Source organism: Lissotriton helveticus, chromosome 4_1 (assembly GCF_964261635.1).
Source record: "Lissotriton helveticus chromosome 4_1, aLisHel1.1, whole genome shotgun sequence".
NCBI lineage: Eukaryota > Metazoa > Chordata > Amphibia > Caudata > Salamandridae > Lissotriton > Lissotriton helveticus.
The window spans coordinates 1086308013-1086324316 of NC_136063.1; the positions used below are offsets into that span (position 1 = coordinate 1086308013).

General features: G+C 47.8%; 1 protein-coding gene across 2 annotated transcripts in view; it reads left to right on the forward strand.

The window, feature by feature from the left end:
* The window catches only part of SLC9A3 (solute carrier family 9 member A3), a 1113267-nt gene that overhangs the window by 857277 nt on the left and 239686 nt on the right, over positions 1–16304 (forward strand). For both annotated transcript variants that reach the window (XM_078687678.1, XM_078687679.1), the window contains exon 10: positions 14148–14277. In XM_078687678.1, coding sequence (XP_078543804.1) covers positions 14148–14277 — 130 coding nt within the window. The remainder of the gene's footprint in view (positions 1–14147; positions 14278–16304) is intronic.

Here is a 16304-nt window from a genome sequence, read left to right on the forward strand (position 1 = left end):
TCGCTTTGTTCGCCCTAAGTTGGCAGGGTATGCTCAGACGTGAGTCCCTTGCTCACTTGGCCACTGGATTCAAGATAGCCTGGCTGATGAGGATTATGAATCCGAAACCGGTCCCAGGATGCTTGTATCCCATCCAGGGAAGACATGGCTTGGCAGTTCGGGCTGGAATGTTCCCATGAGGCACAGGGTCGGACTGATTTGCATATGGCCATGTCTGAACTGGGGTGGGCGAGTGAGCTAAAGAATGGTGATGGATTAAACCCACATCAGTTGACTGGGGGTGAGTGTTTGATTTGCTCAAACGCTCCGTCCATCATCCCCTTTTGTATCGCTTTGTTCGCCATAAGTTGGCAGGGTATGCTCAGACGTGAGTCCCTTGCTCACTTGGCCACGGGATTCAAGATAGCCTGGCTGATGAGGATTATGAATCCGAAACCGGTCCAAGGATGCTTGTTTTCGGTGCAGGGAAGACTTGGCTTGGCAGTTCGGGCTGGACTGTTCCCATGAGGCACAGGGTCGGACTGATTTGCATATGGCCATGTCTGAACTGGGGTGGCTGAGTGAGCTAAAGAACGGTGATGGATTAAACCCAGATCAGTTGACTGGGGGTGAGTGTTTGATTTGCTCAAACGCTCCGTCCATCATCCCCTTTGGTATCGCTTTGTTCGCCCTAAGTTGGCAGGGTATGCTCAGACGTGAGTCCCTTGCTCACTTGGCCACTGGATTCAAGATAGCCTGGCTGATGAGGATTATGAATCCGAAACCGGTCCCAGGATGCTTGTTTCCGGTCCAGGGAAGACATGGCTTGGCAGTTCGGGCTGGACTATTCGTAGAGGCACAGGGTCAGACTGATTTGCATATGGCCATGTCTGAAATGGGGTGGCTGAGTGAGCTAAAGAATGGTGATGGATTAAACCCAGATCAGTTGACTGGGGGTGAGTGTTTGATTTGCTCAAACGCTCCGTCCTTCATCCCCTTTTGTATCGCTTTGTTCGCCCTAAATTGGCAGGGTATGCTCAGACGTGAGTCCCTTGCTCACTTGGCCACGGGATTCAAGATAGCCTGGCTGATGAGGATTATGAATCCGAAACCGGTCCCAGGATGCTTGTTTTCGGTCCAGGGAAGACTTGGCTTGGCAGTTCGGGCTGGACTGTTCCCATGAGGCACAGGGTCGGACTGATTTGCATATGGCCATTTCTGAACTGGGGTGGCTGAGTGAGCTAAAGAACGGTGATGGATTAAACCCAGATCAGTTGACTGGGGGTGAGTGTTTGATTCGCTCAAACGCTCCGTCCATCATCCCCTTTGGTATCGCTTTGTTCGCCCTAAGTTGGCAGGGTATGCTCAGACGTGAGTCCCTTGCTCACTTGGCCACTGGATTCAAGATAGCCTGGCTGATGAGGATTATGAATCCGAAACCGGTCCCAGGATGCTTGTTTCCGGTCCAGGGAAGACATGGCTTGGCAGTTCGGGCTGGACTATTCGCAGAGGCACAGGGTCAGACTGATTTGCATATGGCCATGTCTGAAATGGGGTGGCTGAGTGAGCTAAAGAATGGTGATGGATTAAACCCAGATCAGTGCACTGGGGGTGAGTGTTTGATTTGCTCAAACGCTCCGTCCATCATCCCCTTTTGTATCGCTTTGTTCACCCTAAATTGGCAGGGTATGCTCGGACGTGAGTCTCTTGCTCACTTGGCCACTGGATTCAAGATAGCCTGGCTGATGAGGATTATGAATCCGAAACCAGTCCCAGGATGCTTGTTTCCGGTCCAGGGAAGACATGGCTTGGCAATTCGGGCTGGACTGTTCCCATGAGGCACAGGGTTGGACTGATTTGCATATGGCCATGTCTGAACAGGGGTGGCTGAGTGAGCTAAAGAATGGTGATGGATTAAACCCAGATCAGTTGACTGGGGGTGAGTGTTTGATTTGCTCAAACGCTCCGTCCATCATCCCCTTTTGTATCGCTTTGTTCGCCCTAAATTGGCAGGGTATGCTCAGACGTGAGTCCCTTGCTCACTTGGCCACTGGATTCAAGATAGCCTGGCTGATGAGGATTATGAATCCGAAACCGGTCCCAGGATGCTTGTTTCCCGTCCAGGGAAGACATGGCTTGGCAGTTCGGGCTGGAATGTTCCCATGAGGCACAGGGTCAGACTCATTTGCATATGGCCATGTCTGAACTGGGGTGGCCGAGTGAGCTAAAGAATGGTGATGGATTAAACCCAGATCAGTTGACTGGGGGTGAGTGTTTGATTTGCTCAAACGCTCCGTCCTTCATCCCCTTTTGTATCGCTTTGTTCGCCCTAAATTGGCAGGGTATGCTCAGACGTGAGTCCCTTGCTCACTTGGCCACGGGATTCAAGATAGCCTGGCTGATGAGGATTATGAATCCGAAACCGGTCCCAGGATGCTTGTTTTCGGTCCAGGGAAGACTTGGCTTGGCAGTTCGGGCTGGACTGTTCCCATGAGGCACAGGGTCGGACTGATTTGCATATGGCCATTTCTGAACTGGGGTGGCTGAGTGAGCTAAAGAACGGTGATGGATTAAACCCAGATCAGTTGACTGGGGGTGAGTGTTTGATTCGCTCAAACGCTCCGTCCATCATCCCCTTTGGTATCGCTTTGTTCGCCCTAAGTTGGCAGGGTATGCTCAGACGTGAGTCCCTTGCTCACTTGGCCACTGGATTCAAGATAGCCTGGCTGATGAGGATTATGAATCCGAAACCGGTCCCAGGATGCTTGTTTCCGGTCCAGGGAAGACATGGCTTGGCAGTTCGGGCTGGACTATTCGCAGAGGCACAGGGTCAGACTGATTTGCATATGGCCATGTCTGAAATGGGGTGGCTGAGTGAGCTAAAGAATGGTGATGGATTAAACCCAGATCAGTGCACTGGGGGTGAGTGTTTGATTTGCTCAAACGCTCCGTCCATCATCCCCTTTTGTATCGCTTTGTTCACCCTAAATTGGCAGGGTATGCTCGGACGTGAGTCTCTTGCTCACTTGGCCACTGGATTCAAGATAGCCTGGCTGATGAGGATTATGAATCCGAAACCAGTCCCAGGATGCTTGTTTCCGGTCCAGGGAAGACATGGCTTGGCAATTCGGGCTGGACTGTTCCCATGAGGCACAGGGTTGGACTGATTTGCATATGGCCATGTCTGAACAGGGGTGGCTGAGTGAGCTAAAGAATGGTGATGGATTAAACCCAGATCAGTTGACTGGGGGTGAGTGTTTGATTTGCTCAAACGCTCCGTCCATCATCCCCTTTTGTATCGCTTTGTTCGCCCTAAATTGGCAGGGTATGCTCAGACGTGAGTCCCTTGCTCACTTGGCCACTGGATTCAAGATAGCCTGGCTGATGAGGATTATGAATCCGAAACCGGTCCCAGGATGCTTGTTTCCCGTCCAGGGAAGACATGGCTTGGCAGTTCGGGCTGGAATGTTCCCATGAGGCACAGGGTCAGACTCATTTGCATATGGCCATGTCTGAACTGGGGTGGCCGAGTGAGCTAAAGAATGGTGATGGATTCAACCCAGATCAGTTGACTGGGGGTGAGTGTTTGATTTGCTCAAACGCTCCGTCCATCATCCCCTTTGATATCGCTTTGTTCGCCATAAGTTGGCAGGGTATGCTCAGACGTGAGTCCCTTACTCACTTGGCCACAGAATTCAAGATAGCCTGGCTGATGAGGATTATGAATCCGCAACCGGTCCCAGGATGCTAGTTTCTGATCCAGGGAAGACATGGCTTGGCAGTACGGGCTGGACTGTTCCCATGAGGCACAGGGTCGGACTGATTTGCATATGGCCATGTCTGAACCTGGGTGGCTGAGTGAGCTAAAGAATGGTGATGAATTAAACCCAGATCAGTTAACTGGGGGTGAGTGTTTGATTTGCTTAAACGCTCCGTCCATCATCCCCTTTTGTATCGCTTTGTTCGCCCTAAGTTGGCAGGGTATGCTCAGACATGAGTCCCTTGCTCATTGGGCCACTGGATTCAAGATAGCCTGGCTGATGAGGATTATGAATCCGAAACCGGTCCCAGGATGCTTGTTTCCGGTCCAGGGAAGACATGGCTTGGCAGTTCGGGCTGGACTGTTCCCATGAGGCACAGGGTCGGACTGATTTGCATATGGCCATGTGTGAACTGGGGTGGCTGAGTGAGCTAAAGAATGGTGATGGATTAAACCCAGATCAGTTGACTGGGGCTGATTGTTTGATTTGCTCAAACGCTCCGTCCATCATCCCCTTTGGTATCGCTTTGTTCGCCCTAAGTTGGCAGGGTATGCTCAGACGTGAGTCCCTTGCTCACTTGGCCACTGGATTCAAAATAGCCTGGCTGATGAGGATTAAGAATCCGAAACCGGTCCCAGGATGCTTGTTTCCGGTCCAGGGAAGACATGGCTTGGCAGTTCGGGCTGGACTGTTCCCATGAGGCACAGGGTCGGACTGATTTGCATATGGCCATGTCTGAACTGGGGTGGCTGAGTGAGCTAAAGAATGGTGATGGATTAAACCCAGATCAGTTGACTGGGGGTGAGTGTTTGATTTGCTCAAACGCTCTGTCCATCATCCCCTTTTGTATCGCTTTGTTCGCCCTAAGTTGGCAGGGTATTCTCAGACGTGAGTCCCTTGCTCACTTGACCACTGGATTCAAGATAGCCTGGCTGATGAGGATTATGAATCCGAAACCGGTCCCAGGATGCTTGTTTCCGGTCCAGGGAAGACATGGCTTGGCAGTTCGGGCTGGACTGTTCCCATGAGGCACAGGGTCGGACTGATTTGCATATGGCCATGTCTGAACTGGGGTGGCTGCGTGAGCTAAAGAATGGTGATGGATTAAACCCAGATCAGTTGACTGGGGGTTAGTGTTTGATTTGCTCAAACGCTCCGTCCATCATCCCCTTTTGTAGCGCTTCGCTATTTTAACTCTTAGAAGCCTCACTTCGTAAAAGATGGGAAAGCCAAAATGTCATACTGGTGGGCACCCTATATGGACAGCGCATGATTCTTGTTGCCGTATTGGGTCTGAACACAGATGCTCTGGTGTTCTTTTCTGATCTATGGAGGCTGGTGGCTGGCAGGGGTGCTCGGGCCATAATTTGGGGTGGGGATTTTAATGTAGCACTAAATGATCAGCTTGACCTCTCTAGATCCTCTCACCACCCACACCCTGGGGCAGGTTCAGCTCCCAATATAATCATTCAGGATCACCACTCGTATGATACGTGGAGAATAAGTCATGAGGGGACAAGTGAGGGACGCATCATAATGCTTGGTCCAGGATTGTCCTGTGGTTGGTATCCAAGGATGTCCAGATCTGGAGCTTGAAAGCAACACAGTTGTCCCCCACCCACTCAGATCACGCTCCTGTTCTTTTGTAGCTGACTGCTCACCAGCCCCCCATGCCTTCTCCTGGAGGCTCCCTCTGGGTCACTGCGAGATGCAGAGTTTCCCAAGGAAGTTCACGCAGAAATAGTTGCTTAGCTAACATACAACTAGGGCTTGGTGAGCTCCCAATCTGTGCTTTGGGACGCATTTAAGGCAGTGATACGTGACGTCTGTATTGCCAAAGCAAAATGGCGTCCTGCGGGCAATACATGGTCAGCTGCCCAGACTGGAGACCAACCTACGAAGTTTGGAGACCAAGTATTTCCAGACTAACAAAGCTGGTATACTAGCCGTGATCATAGAAAACATTTATGCATATGCTGAGGAGGCAGCCTCCGAGACTACCTACTTTGGCCATGAAACGCAGACCCAACGGTATAGGGAAGGGGATCATCCGGGAAGAACTCTAGCTGGCTTACTTTGCAAGCCACATACCTCCACATATGTGATTGAACTGATGGATGACAGCTCTTTAATCCAGGACAACCCCAAGGATTTATCCACATGATGTCCTCCTTCTAGTCCTGTTTATATTTTGCTACTACTGTACATAGTTTGTCTGAACTCGCATACTACTTTGACACCATACAGCTCTTAAGGCTGGACAACGCTCACAGGGAATATCTTGATTCTACCATTACCACTGAAAAAATAGTCCAGACAACCCCACCCCGGGAGACACAGCACCTGGCTCAACAGCCTGACTATGGCCTTATACAAAGAGTTTGCATCCTTATTAGCCTCCCACCTCCTGGTGATGTTTGAGGACTCTCTGGTAATGGGATTCCTGCCTACAACTCTTTGAGATGTTGTAATCATGTCTATTCTTATGCCTGACAAATTCGTATCTAGGTGTGACTCTTATAGGCTGCTGATCAATGTTGATAAGAAAATACTGGTAAACATTTTAGCTAACCGCCTCCAGCCCTTACTTTCTGATATTGTATGCCCGGACCAATCTGGATTTATACTCGGAAGTTCCACCTCTCACAACCTCCGAACTATATTTACAGTCATGCATCATCTTGATCCTAGGGTATCTGTGGTGGCGGCTCTGCTCAACGCCACTAAGGAATTTGATTCTTTAGAGTGGCCCTACTTTCTCCCATTTGTCCAATAACTGGGGCTTAGCCCTACTTTTATGTGATATATTTGCCTCCTATACACCCTTCCTATGGCTCAGACTCATTCTCAATCACTCGTGGTACATGACAGGGCTGCCCACTATCACCACTGATATCTGCGATGGTCATGGAGACCCTAGCTTCCCAACTACGGCAGCGTCATACTCGAGGGTCTTGATAGTACGCAGACGGCATCACCCTATATGTGTACAATTCACGTGAGAACCTTGCACCCATCACTCGTAAGGTCATTTAGTTAGGGGGATTTTCTGGCATACACATAAATTGGGCAAAGTTAATACTCTTCCCTCTCACTATAATACGCGCCCTTTCCACAAAGACTATCCCTTGAGTTGGGCCTCTGCCCCTTTCCGATACTTGGGTGTCTGGTTGAGACGAACTCTGGAGGTGATCAGGAGATCAAACTATGGTCGTGCAGTCGACTGGCTAGACTAAAGAATTCCTGTGTGGTTAGGTTGCTGCTTTCACAGGCTGGGTGGTATGCCATTACAAGGATGGTGGTTCTCCCCAAATTCCTTAATCTCTTCTCCAATATCCCCATTTTGTCTGGTCTAGGTTGCCGCTTTCACTAGCCGGGTAGATTGCCATTGCAAAGATGGTGGTTCTCCTCATATTTTGTTATCTCTTCTCCAGTATCCCCATTCCACTCACTGCTCAATTTTTACAGCGCTTGCAGTCCGATCTGGTTTCATTGGTTTGGGCGGGACGGCAGCCACACATCTCTTAGGACGTGCTTACACTATGCCTCTCTGAGGGTAGCATGAGAGCATCAGACTTGACATTTTACACTTTATGCGCTCGTCACAGTTTCTAAATCACCGGGTGCACCCAACGCCTTATCACCCACATGTTGCTGTGGAAGGGGATCGCACAGATCCTTGACCTCTATCCACGGCACTGTACGCTGCTTACAAGGCACCACGAGTGGAGGGTGACACCGTGATATGCGTGCACTGGGTATGGGACGGCTTAGGAAGCGAGCCAGACTGGCTACTATTTACGCACCTTCTATTTTATTAAGTCGCAACTTCGTCATGCAATTGCTATATGACAAGGGCTTTCAAACTGGCAAGTTACTGGTGGTGCCTGTTTGCACAGGGTGGTCACTCCTTGACCACAAGGGAGATGTCTTCAGTCTTCTAGTCGGTATAGAACGTCGAAGGTCTAAGAGTTCTGTTTAAGAGTTTCAGTCCAGGATAATCTAATGTCTCTAGACACAGCTCCTATCTTTATACTAATCTAAGGGCTGGATTACCTCCTAGGTCCCTCCTATGGGTGGACCCTGAGAAAGGGGTGGTTACACCCCTTTCTCTTTGTCCAGTTTCATGCCAGAGCTGGGCTGGCGTGCCCCTGCAACTGGTTTGAACCGGGCTATGCATGGAGTACCTTGTGTGCCCCAGGCAGTGTCTGGAAAAGCATCTTTCCATTGAACCTACCCTGCTCCAATACACTACAGGCTGTCTGGGGAGGTGCTAGCACCTCCCTTGACGGGAAACCTATTGTCCAGGCCTCCCTTGCCGGAGTTTCTACCAGCTGCAGGAGGTCAGACTCGTGTCTGTGGCAGCAGCATCCATTTTGTGATGCTGAGGCTCTGTTTAACTTTAACCTGGTAAAGCAGTAACTACATGTCTTCTCCCTCTAGAAGGGTGGAATGCTATCCCCGCCACCAGAACTGGCGGGGGATAGTATTCCAAAGTGTTTGACACCTTACACGACATGTTTTGATAAAGCCAAACCGAAGTTAGCATTAACCGCGAGGATTATAATGCACTTAAGAATATATGGTATGGCTATATCATAGAACAGCTATAAGGACATGGTTCCGAAAGCTGCAGAGGGGCTCAGCTCATGCTAGGGCACCCTCTCACATAAAACTAAGCACTCTGCCTCCAGGATTGTTAAGGCCTGCCATAGAAGTGACTAATAGGTTATTTTGTGTCTATATATACGGGTAGATATAGGTATACTATATCTAAGCAAGGGGTGATTACACCACGTTGCCCAAGCTGAGTGACCAGCCTGTGGTGTCAGTTTGGATGGCCAGCCAGGGGTGGCATAATACATGCTGCAGCCCCTAGTAGGCCTTGGATGCACCTATGCCCTGGGTACCTATGGCACACCATAAAGGGGCTAACAAAGGTGACCCTATTCTCAATTAGGTATGTAGCTAAAGTACATGGTATCAATTTAGAGAGAGAACAGCTGGGCTGTGGGTCTGATTAGCAGGCCCACAGTCACACTAAAGTCGAAAAACCAGAAAATCGGAGCAAAAAGTGGGGGTGACCATAGGAAGCAGACCCTACTCTCCTACACAACCCCCCCCCCCCCAAACGCAGGGACTTTAAACTAACCTTGACCAGTTGAGTCTTCATGTTCTAAGTCGAAATATCTGGAGAGTCCATATGCATTGCATGGTCGGTCCCAGGTCTATGTTTCACTGTAAAGTCCATCCCCTGTAGGGAAATGGACCACCTAAGCAGTTTGGGTTTTCACCCTTCATCTGATTTAGCCACTAGAGGGGCTTATGGTCTGTCTGAATCTTGAAGTGAGTACCAAACAAGTATGGCCTCAGCTTCTTCAGGGCACAAACCACAGCAAAGGCCTCCCTCTCAATAGCTGACCAACGTTTTTCTCTAGGGGTCAACCTTCTGCTAATAAAAGCAATGGGCTGGTCTTGACCATCTTTATTCAATTGTGAAAGAACAGCTCCCACACCCAACTCAGAAACATCTGTTTGGACAATGAATTCTTTAGAGTAATCTGGACTTTGCAGAATAGGTGCAGTGCACATGGCCTGCTTCAGGTCATCAAATGCCTTTTGACAGCTTACAGTCCACTGAACTTTCTTTGGCATTTTCTTTGAGGTGAGGTCATTAAGAGGAGTCACAATGGACCCATAGTTCTTAACAAACTTCCTGTAGTAACCACACAGGCCCAAGAAAGCTCTGACCTGTGTCTGGGTGGTTGGAGGAGTCCAATCCTATATGGTCTGGATCTTTCTCTCCAGTGGTTGAACCTGTCCCCCACCTACAAGGTGGCCCAGGTATACAACCTTACTCTGCCCTATCTGGCACTTAGTAGCCTTGATAGTTAGGCCTGCCTTTTGCAGGGCCTCCAATACATTCTTTAGGTGGATCAGGTGATCTTCCCAAGTGGAGCTAAAGACAGCAATATCATCAAGATACGCTGCACAGTAGTCATCCAGACCTGAGAGGACTTGGTTCGCCAACCTTTGGAATGTGGCAGGTGCATTCTTCAGTCCAAAAGGCATTACCACAAATTGATAATGTCCTCCTGGGGTTGAAAATGCTGTTTTGGCTTTTGCATCATCAGCTAGTCTGATCTGCCAGTAGCCAGCTGTCACGTCAAATGTGCTCAAAAACTTGGCAGAAGTCCAATCTGTCAATGAGCTCATCTGCCCTTGGTATTGGGTGGGCAGTCTCTTGCTCTGAGCCCCACACCCATGGGACAGCCCCTTTTGTCAGTTCTCTCAATGGCGTGGTCAATGATGATAAGTCTTTAATGAATCTGCCACAGTAATTGATCATTCCTCTTTAATGTCTTTGACTTTTTCAGGGTCAGGGGCGACTCCGTCTGCTGAGAATATGTAATCAAAGAACTGTAGTCTCTGTTGAAGGAATTCACGTTTGTCTTTGTGTAAAGTGAGCCCAGAGTCTTGTATTCGCTGGAGCACCTACCTCAGCCGATTGTTGTGCTCAGGTATTTACTTTGCATGAACCAGAATATCATCACTCAAATTGACTACACCTGGAAGGTCTGCCAGAAGTTCTCTGATAGTATTTTGGAATACTTCGGCGGCGCTCGATATCCCGAAGCTCAATGACTTGTAGCGCCTCAATTCCACATGCGTAGAAAATATTGTGATGTATCTTGATGGTTCATCGAGGACCAGTTGATAATACCCAGCCAGAGGTCATGTTTTGAGAACCAGCAGGCCTCACTTAGTTCCCCTATTTGGTCATCACTGGTCAGATTCAAATGCCATTCTCTTTTGATTGCTACATTGGTAATTTCCATGTACACGCAGATTCTCTCCTCCCCCAGCTGCTTGGGCTTCCTTGCATCCATGATTGGTGATACCCAAGGGGTCGGACCCTTTACCTTTTCAATAATCCCTGCTTCCTCAAGCTTGCCCAGTTCCTTTTCTAGCAGGGGTCTCAGATGAAATGCAAGCCGCCTGTGTTGAAGGGCAACTGGCTGCACCGAGGGATCAATATGGAGATGATTCTGCTTGCCCTGGAGACATCCGATTGCATTGAATACTTTTGGGAAATCTTCGAATATTTGACTCACACCTTCTTGGTGTATTCCGAAGGCAAACATGACAATGCCCAGGGCATCTGCTGACTTGCACCCCAGCAACATGCCCCATCCTTCCTCAGTGACGTATACCACTGCCTCCACTTCCTGCGTGTCATAAGCTAAAGTAGTTTTGAATTTTCCCTTAATGACCAGGGGCTTGGATTGTCCATATGCAAACACAGTGATCTTAGCAGGCGTCAACGCTGGGGGATGGGTCATCCCTTGGTGAGTTTCAGGGGACATGATGTTTATTGTCGCTCTCGTATCTACAATTGCCGTCGAGGGGAGCCCTCCCACGAGAATTTGGCACTGTGAGAAACGACTCTGGGTATTCAACGCCAACCCTACGGTGAATACCGAGTGTACTGTGTGCTTCTTCTTGACTGTCATCGTCCATATCACTGCTTTGTTCCTGTGACTCTGGGATCACATCCACCTGGGACCTCATAGCTCGTCCTCTGCTTGATCGACAGACCTTCGTGAAGTGATTCATTTTGCCACATGCCATGAATCTTTTGCCTTACGCTGGGCACTCCGACGGTCTATGTGAGGGTCCCCCACAGTATCCACATGTGAGGGCTTTCAGACCTCTTGTCCTGATTGGCACTGTCCTGGCGGTCGGAGTGAATGTATTCACTGGTTCCGCCTTGATGGGAGCCTGTAGTGCTGCTTCCATATGTGCCGCCTGTGCCTTTGAGAGCTCTTTGGTCCTTCCCATGGTAAGTGTCTCACCAATGAATACCCTGACTCCTCCAGAATTCACCCCCGCAGCTTCGCTGAGGAGTACCCCAGAATGACTTGGCCTCTGATCTCCTCAATCTCATCCTGAAACCCACATGTGCTGGCAAGCTCCTTTAGCCTTGCATGAAATACATCTAGCGACTTTTCAGGCTGTTGCCTATCTTGTATAAATACAAATCGTTCATAGTCGTGATTCGCCATGGGGTGAAAATGAGCATTTAGGGCTCAAATGAGCATGAGGTGAGACTTAGGCGCTGCCTCCGCCACTGATTTGGCTATCTTGTACACATCCTTTTCTCCAAGATGTAAAATCATCGCTCTCTTCTGTTCATCATCTACCTATCAAGAATAGTAGCACTCGCTCTACCCATTCTTTCCAGCATGGGGCTTGAGCAGATGGGGCTCCATCTACCACAAAAGGCTCTATAGCAGGGATATGAGCCATGACTGTGGAGGCTGTGTGTTACCAAAATGTCCCTCTTTTACCACTGGCGGTGTAGCTATGCCTGGAAACAGCTGCTCATGGGCACTCAATGGTCACTATTCATGGGTCACCTTGTGCACTCGAGAGCTCCGCCGTGGCAGCTACTGGATCAGCAGTCTGTGCTCAGCAGCAGTATACCAGCACTTCCCCCTCAGAACTTTCAATGGCATGAAGTCACCACACCTCGGTACCTTGCTGCTTCCTCCTGTAAGCAGCACGTGGGAGTGGCGTCCCCGCAGCACTAGCACCACGCACTTGTTGGAATAGTGCACAGCCGCCACCCAGGACCACAATGTCACCACCCTCGTCACCAAATGTTGTGTCTGTGCACTTATTATGTGTTGCAGAGACCTGGGTTGATGACACTCTGAAATACGCTGAGTCGCGGGAGCCGGACGCGTGGCGTAGGTCCTTGATTAATGGGACAGATACAGGAGGTTGTTACTTGCTGCTCGCGTGTGCCCAGCTCTCACGCCAGGTGCACGCGCACAACTCTTTTGTAAATGCAGCCCGCGCTACGTGGGATAAACCAATTAAACACATGTACGCAGGGAGAGCTCACCGTTTATCCCTGTGGCTGCGCAGCAGCAATGGTTGCACCCAAAATCTGTTATCGTGAGGAGCAATACAACAATAGAGACAGTCACTGTGCACTATTTTCCTACCTGGTACCACCCTGCAAAACAGGTATGGTGGTGTCAGCCTCTAGAATCACTCAATGTCCCAAGTCCACAGTGACAAAATTGTCAATAGAGAAGGGCCTTTATATTTTTGTTTTTCAAAAATAAACACAGCTAAAAACAAAAATGGGCAGGGCGAGGCCTAAAAGGAAGTAGAGCATGCTCACAAAGTACTCTGCGGTTAGATCGACCCCACATAGGCAGAATATCATAATAGGGCTGGTGGTCCTTCACCGGAAGAGCAAGGCTGAGCCTCCATTGATCTATACCACTGGAAATGACCCTTTGCGGACAGAATTGCTTCACCTGCATGGAGTGCATATAAATGACTATATCTAATATGCTCACATGAGCAGAACAGCTCTGTACACATCATTTTAAGAAAATTGTGCTGGGCATGAACCTAATAACTCTGCCTGTTGGTGCATGAGCTGTACTGTCTCCAATTTGTGCTCCAACTTGTTAACTTACGAGTTGGTGGATGCGGTGTAGATAACGATATCTTAATTTTTTCAGAGCCAGTGCAAGTGTTGCTGATTAAGGGTCTTTAATGTGGCAACCACTGTTTGAGTCAAAATAAGTACCTTCATACGTGATTTCGTCTGAACTTGACTGAATCTGATTAAAAATAACACATTCTATATTCAGTCCTCATTATCTGCATGATAAGAAGAAACCCTGGGGGTCATTAGGATGACGGGCGGACTTTGTCCGCCCATCATCCTATAGGTGAAAGGGACTGCCCGCCATAAGGGTGGGGGTCCCATGGCTAGCATTAGGATGCGCCCGCCACAGTGGCAGGCGCATCCAGCATTCCTACCACTGTGGCGGGCGGTGCACTCAGCACCGCCCGCCACATTGGTAGGAAGGCATGCTGTGCACTTCCATGCACAGCATGGCAGGCACCGTGCAGTGCCTGCCATGCTGTGCATGGAACTGCTGAGGGTACCATAGGTACCCCCCATGTGCACCCCCCACCCCCCGGAGTCCATGGGGGCCCGCATTGGGCCCCCAAAGCAGACTCTGCAGGCCTTTCCGTGGCAGCATTGCCGCCACGGAAAGGCATCTGAAAAAGCCCATTGTAATATGGCAGGCGGTGTCTGATAGACACCGCCACCATATAAACCCTTTTCTGCCCCTGTCGCAAGGCGGACCGCCACGGACCCCCCAGCCATACTAATATTGCAGGGGGTCATTCCGGCTAGGATGGCGGGCGGATTGCCCTCGCCAGGCCTGCGGTGGCTACCGCCAGCCTGGCGGGGCCGATCCGCCCGCCATCCCAATGGGGCCCTTAGATGGTAAATTCCAACTACATTTAATATTTTTTGCAAGTAAAATGTAATCCTTGGTTGTTCATCATGTTTTTCTTTCACTTTAGGTTTTCAAATTTTGACAGAAATATTCTTAGTAAAGTATTGATGCGAAGATCAGCTCAGAAGTCGAGAGATCAGATCCTTAATGTTTTCCATGAACTCAATCTTAAGGATGCCATAAGCTACGTAGCTGAGGTATGGTTTGCAGTTTGTTTTGAACAGAAGATGATGATGATGATCTTTTCTAACTGATTTTAACCACATGCACAGAAAACGCATCACTTTTTCATTAAATAGACATTTGTGAATTCAAACGTCACAGTTACAGTTTACAATTATTTGTAAACATTAATTACTAAAAAAGTCCCTGGTTAAGAATAATGTAAACTAGGAGATATGTTTTACAGGTTTTGCAGTTCCTCTGTTTTCAATACTAGACATCAATGTTTCTGTTGTTTCAAATTTGGAAGAAACTTCATGTTTAATGTCAGTAAATTGATGGTATTCTTTTGTTACCTAAAGTGCCTCCTTGGGAAGCAGACTAGCCAGTATTAACATGGACTGGCCTTTGTACAATATCTGTTTGACGTCAAAACAACTTACTCTAGGAAATTAAAAGGGGACCGGGGGGTGGGGGGTGTAAAACCCTGTTAAACAGCAACCGCAATTCTTCACAGGGTGAAACAGAAGCAAACCTTAAATTAACCTGTTTTTAATCCTCTGGTAGCTTGAGACAAAAGCAGTCAAGCTTAATTTAGAGACAATGTGTAAAGTATTTATGCAGCACTTCAAACAGTATTAAAGTGAAAACAAAACACAATAATTATATCCCAGATCAATTTAGAATAAAATAAAGTACAATGTAATAAATTATTTGAGACCAAAACAACAAAAATCCAATTAGTGGAACTGGAGATACACCACTTGCAATCAGCTGGTTGTGCGACACAGGGTGAAAGTCACACGTTAGTTTCGAGTAGGATGGAGGGCGGACCGGATACAGGGACTAGATTAGTCCCACTGAAAGAGTTACCTGCCAAAGTTTAGTGCAAAGAGTTCCATTCCATTATATTAATTAAGTGGGGAAATGGAGTGTGTGAGCTCTTACATCCTTTTAGGGACAAATGGGCACTTTATAAACTATGCTTGCAAAAGTTTGAAGTGTAACACTATTTTGAATCCTTTTAACATAATAATCAATGAGTTGCCACCTCAGACGTGAGTCCCATGCTCTCCACACCACTGGAGTCAAGCTATCCTGACTGAAGACGACTGATAGCCAGAAACCGGTCTAAGATGCTTGATTCTGGTCCAGGAAAGACATGGCTCGGCAGTACGGGCTGAACTGTTCCCATGAGGCACAGGGTCAAGGCTGATTTGCATTTGGCCATGTCTGAACTTGGGTGGGGTGGAGTGCAAAACATTGATGGATTTAGGCCCAGATCTCTGTACTGGGGTGAATGTATGACATTGTTCTACATTCTGTCCATCAACTGTTGGTTTTGCATACCTCACAAATTGTGGTCACAATGATTTACGAATAGTGAGATAATGTGTGTTAAACAGATATATGGAAAAAGAAATAATCCAGTTTCAATGAGATCATCTCTCCTTGTTTCTCACTGTTTTGTGGTCTTTCTAGACATTTATTGATTTATTAGACTTAATATTTATGAACTGTTTGAGGGACACACGTGGAAACATGCAAACATTGTATTTGGTCTCCTCTATGGGGGGGATAGATGTGAAAACATTGAATACATAATTTTTGCTCCGTCCACTTTTTTACTGGATATTGTGGCTATATTCTGTCTCTGACACTTGGTTTACTACATGTGCGATTATGCCAAACCACAGTTGACTGTTTGCAGTAGCGACATCTAAAATAAATATATAAAAAATAGCACTTACTTCGCGGTCTGTTTACGTGTGTGGCGAGACGGAACTGAAAAGCCTGCGGAGATTGCTATATACATATATATATATATATATATATATATATATATATATATATATATATATATATATATATATATATATATATATATATATATATATATATATATATTGGATATTTTATTTCTTTGTGACTCATTGTATCCTTTGGGATCCAGATTTTTGCCCTGGCTGGCTGTTGTTTTCTTGTGATCCTTCATCTTTATGTATATATATGAGACTGGATCACTGGAAAGAATCTGGTTTATTGAGTTGGGATGAACATA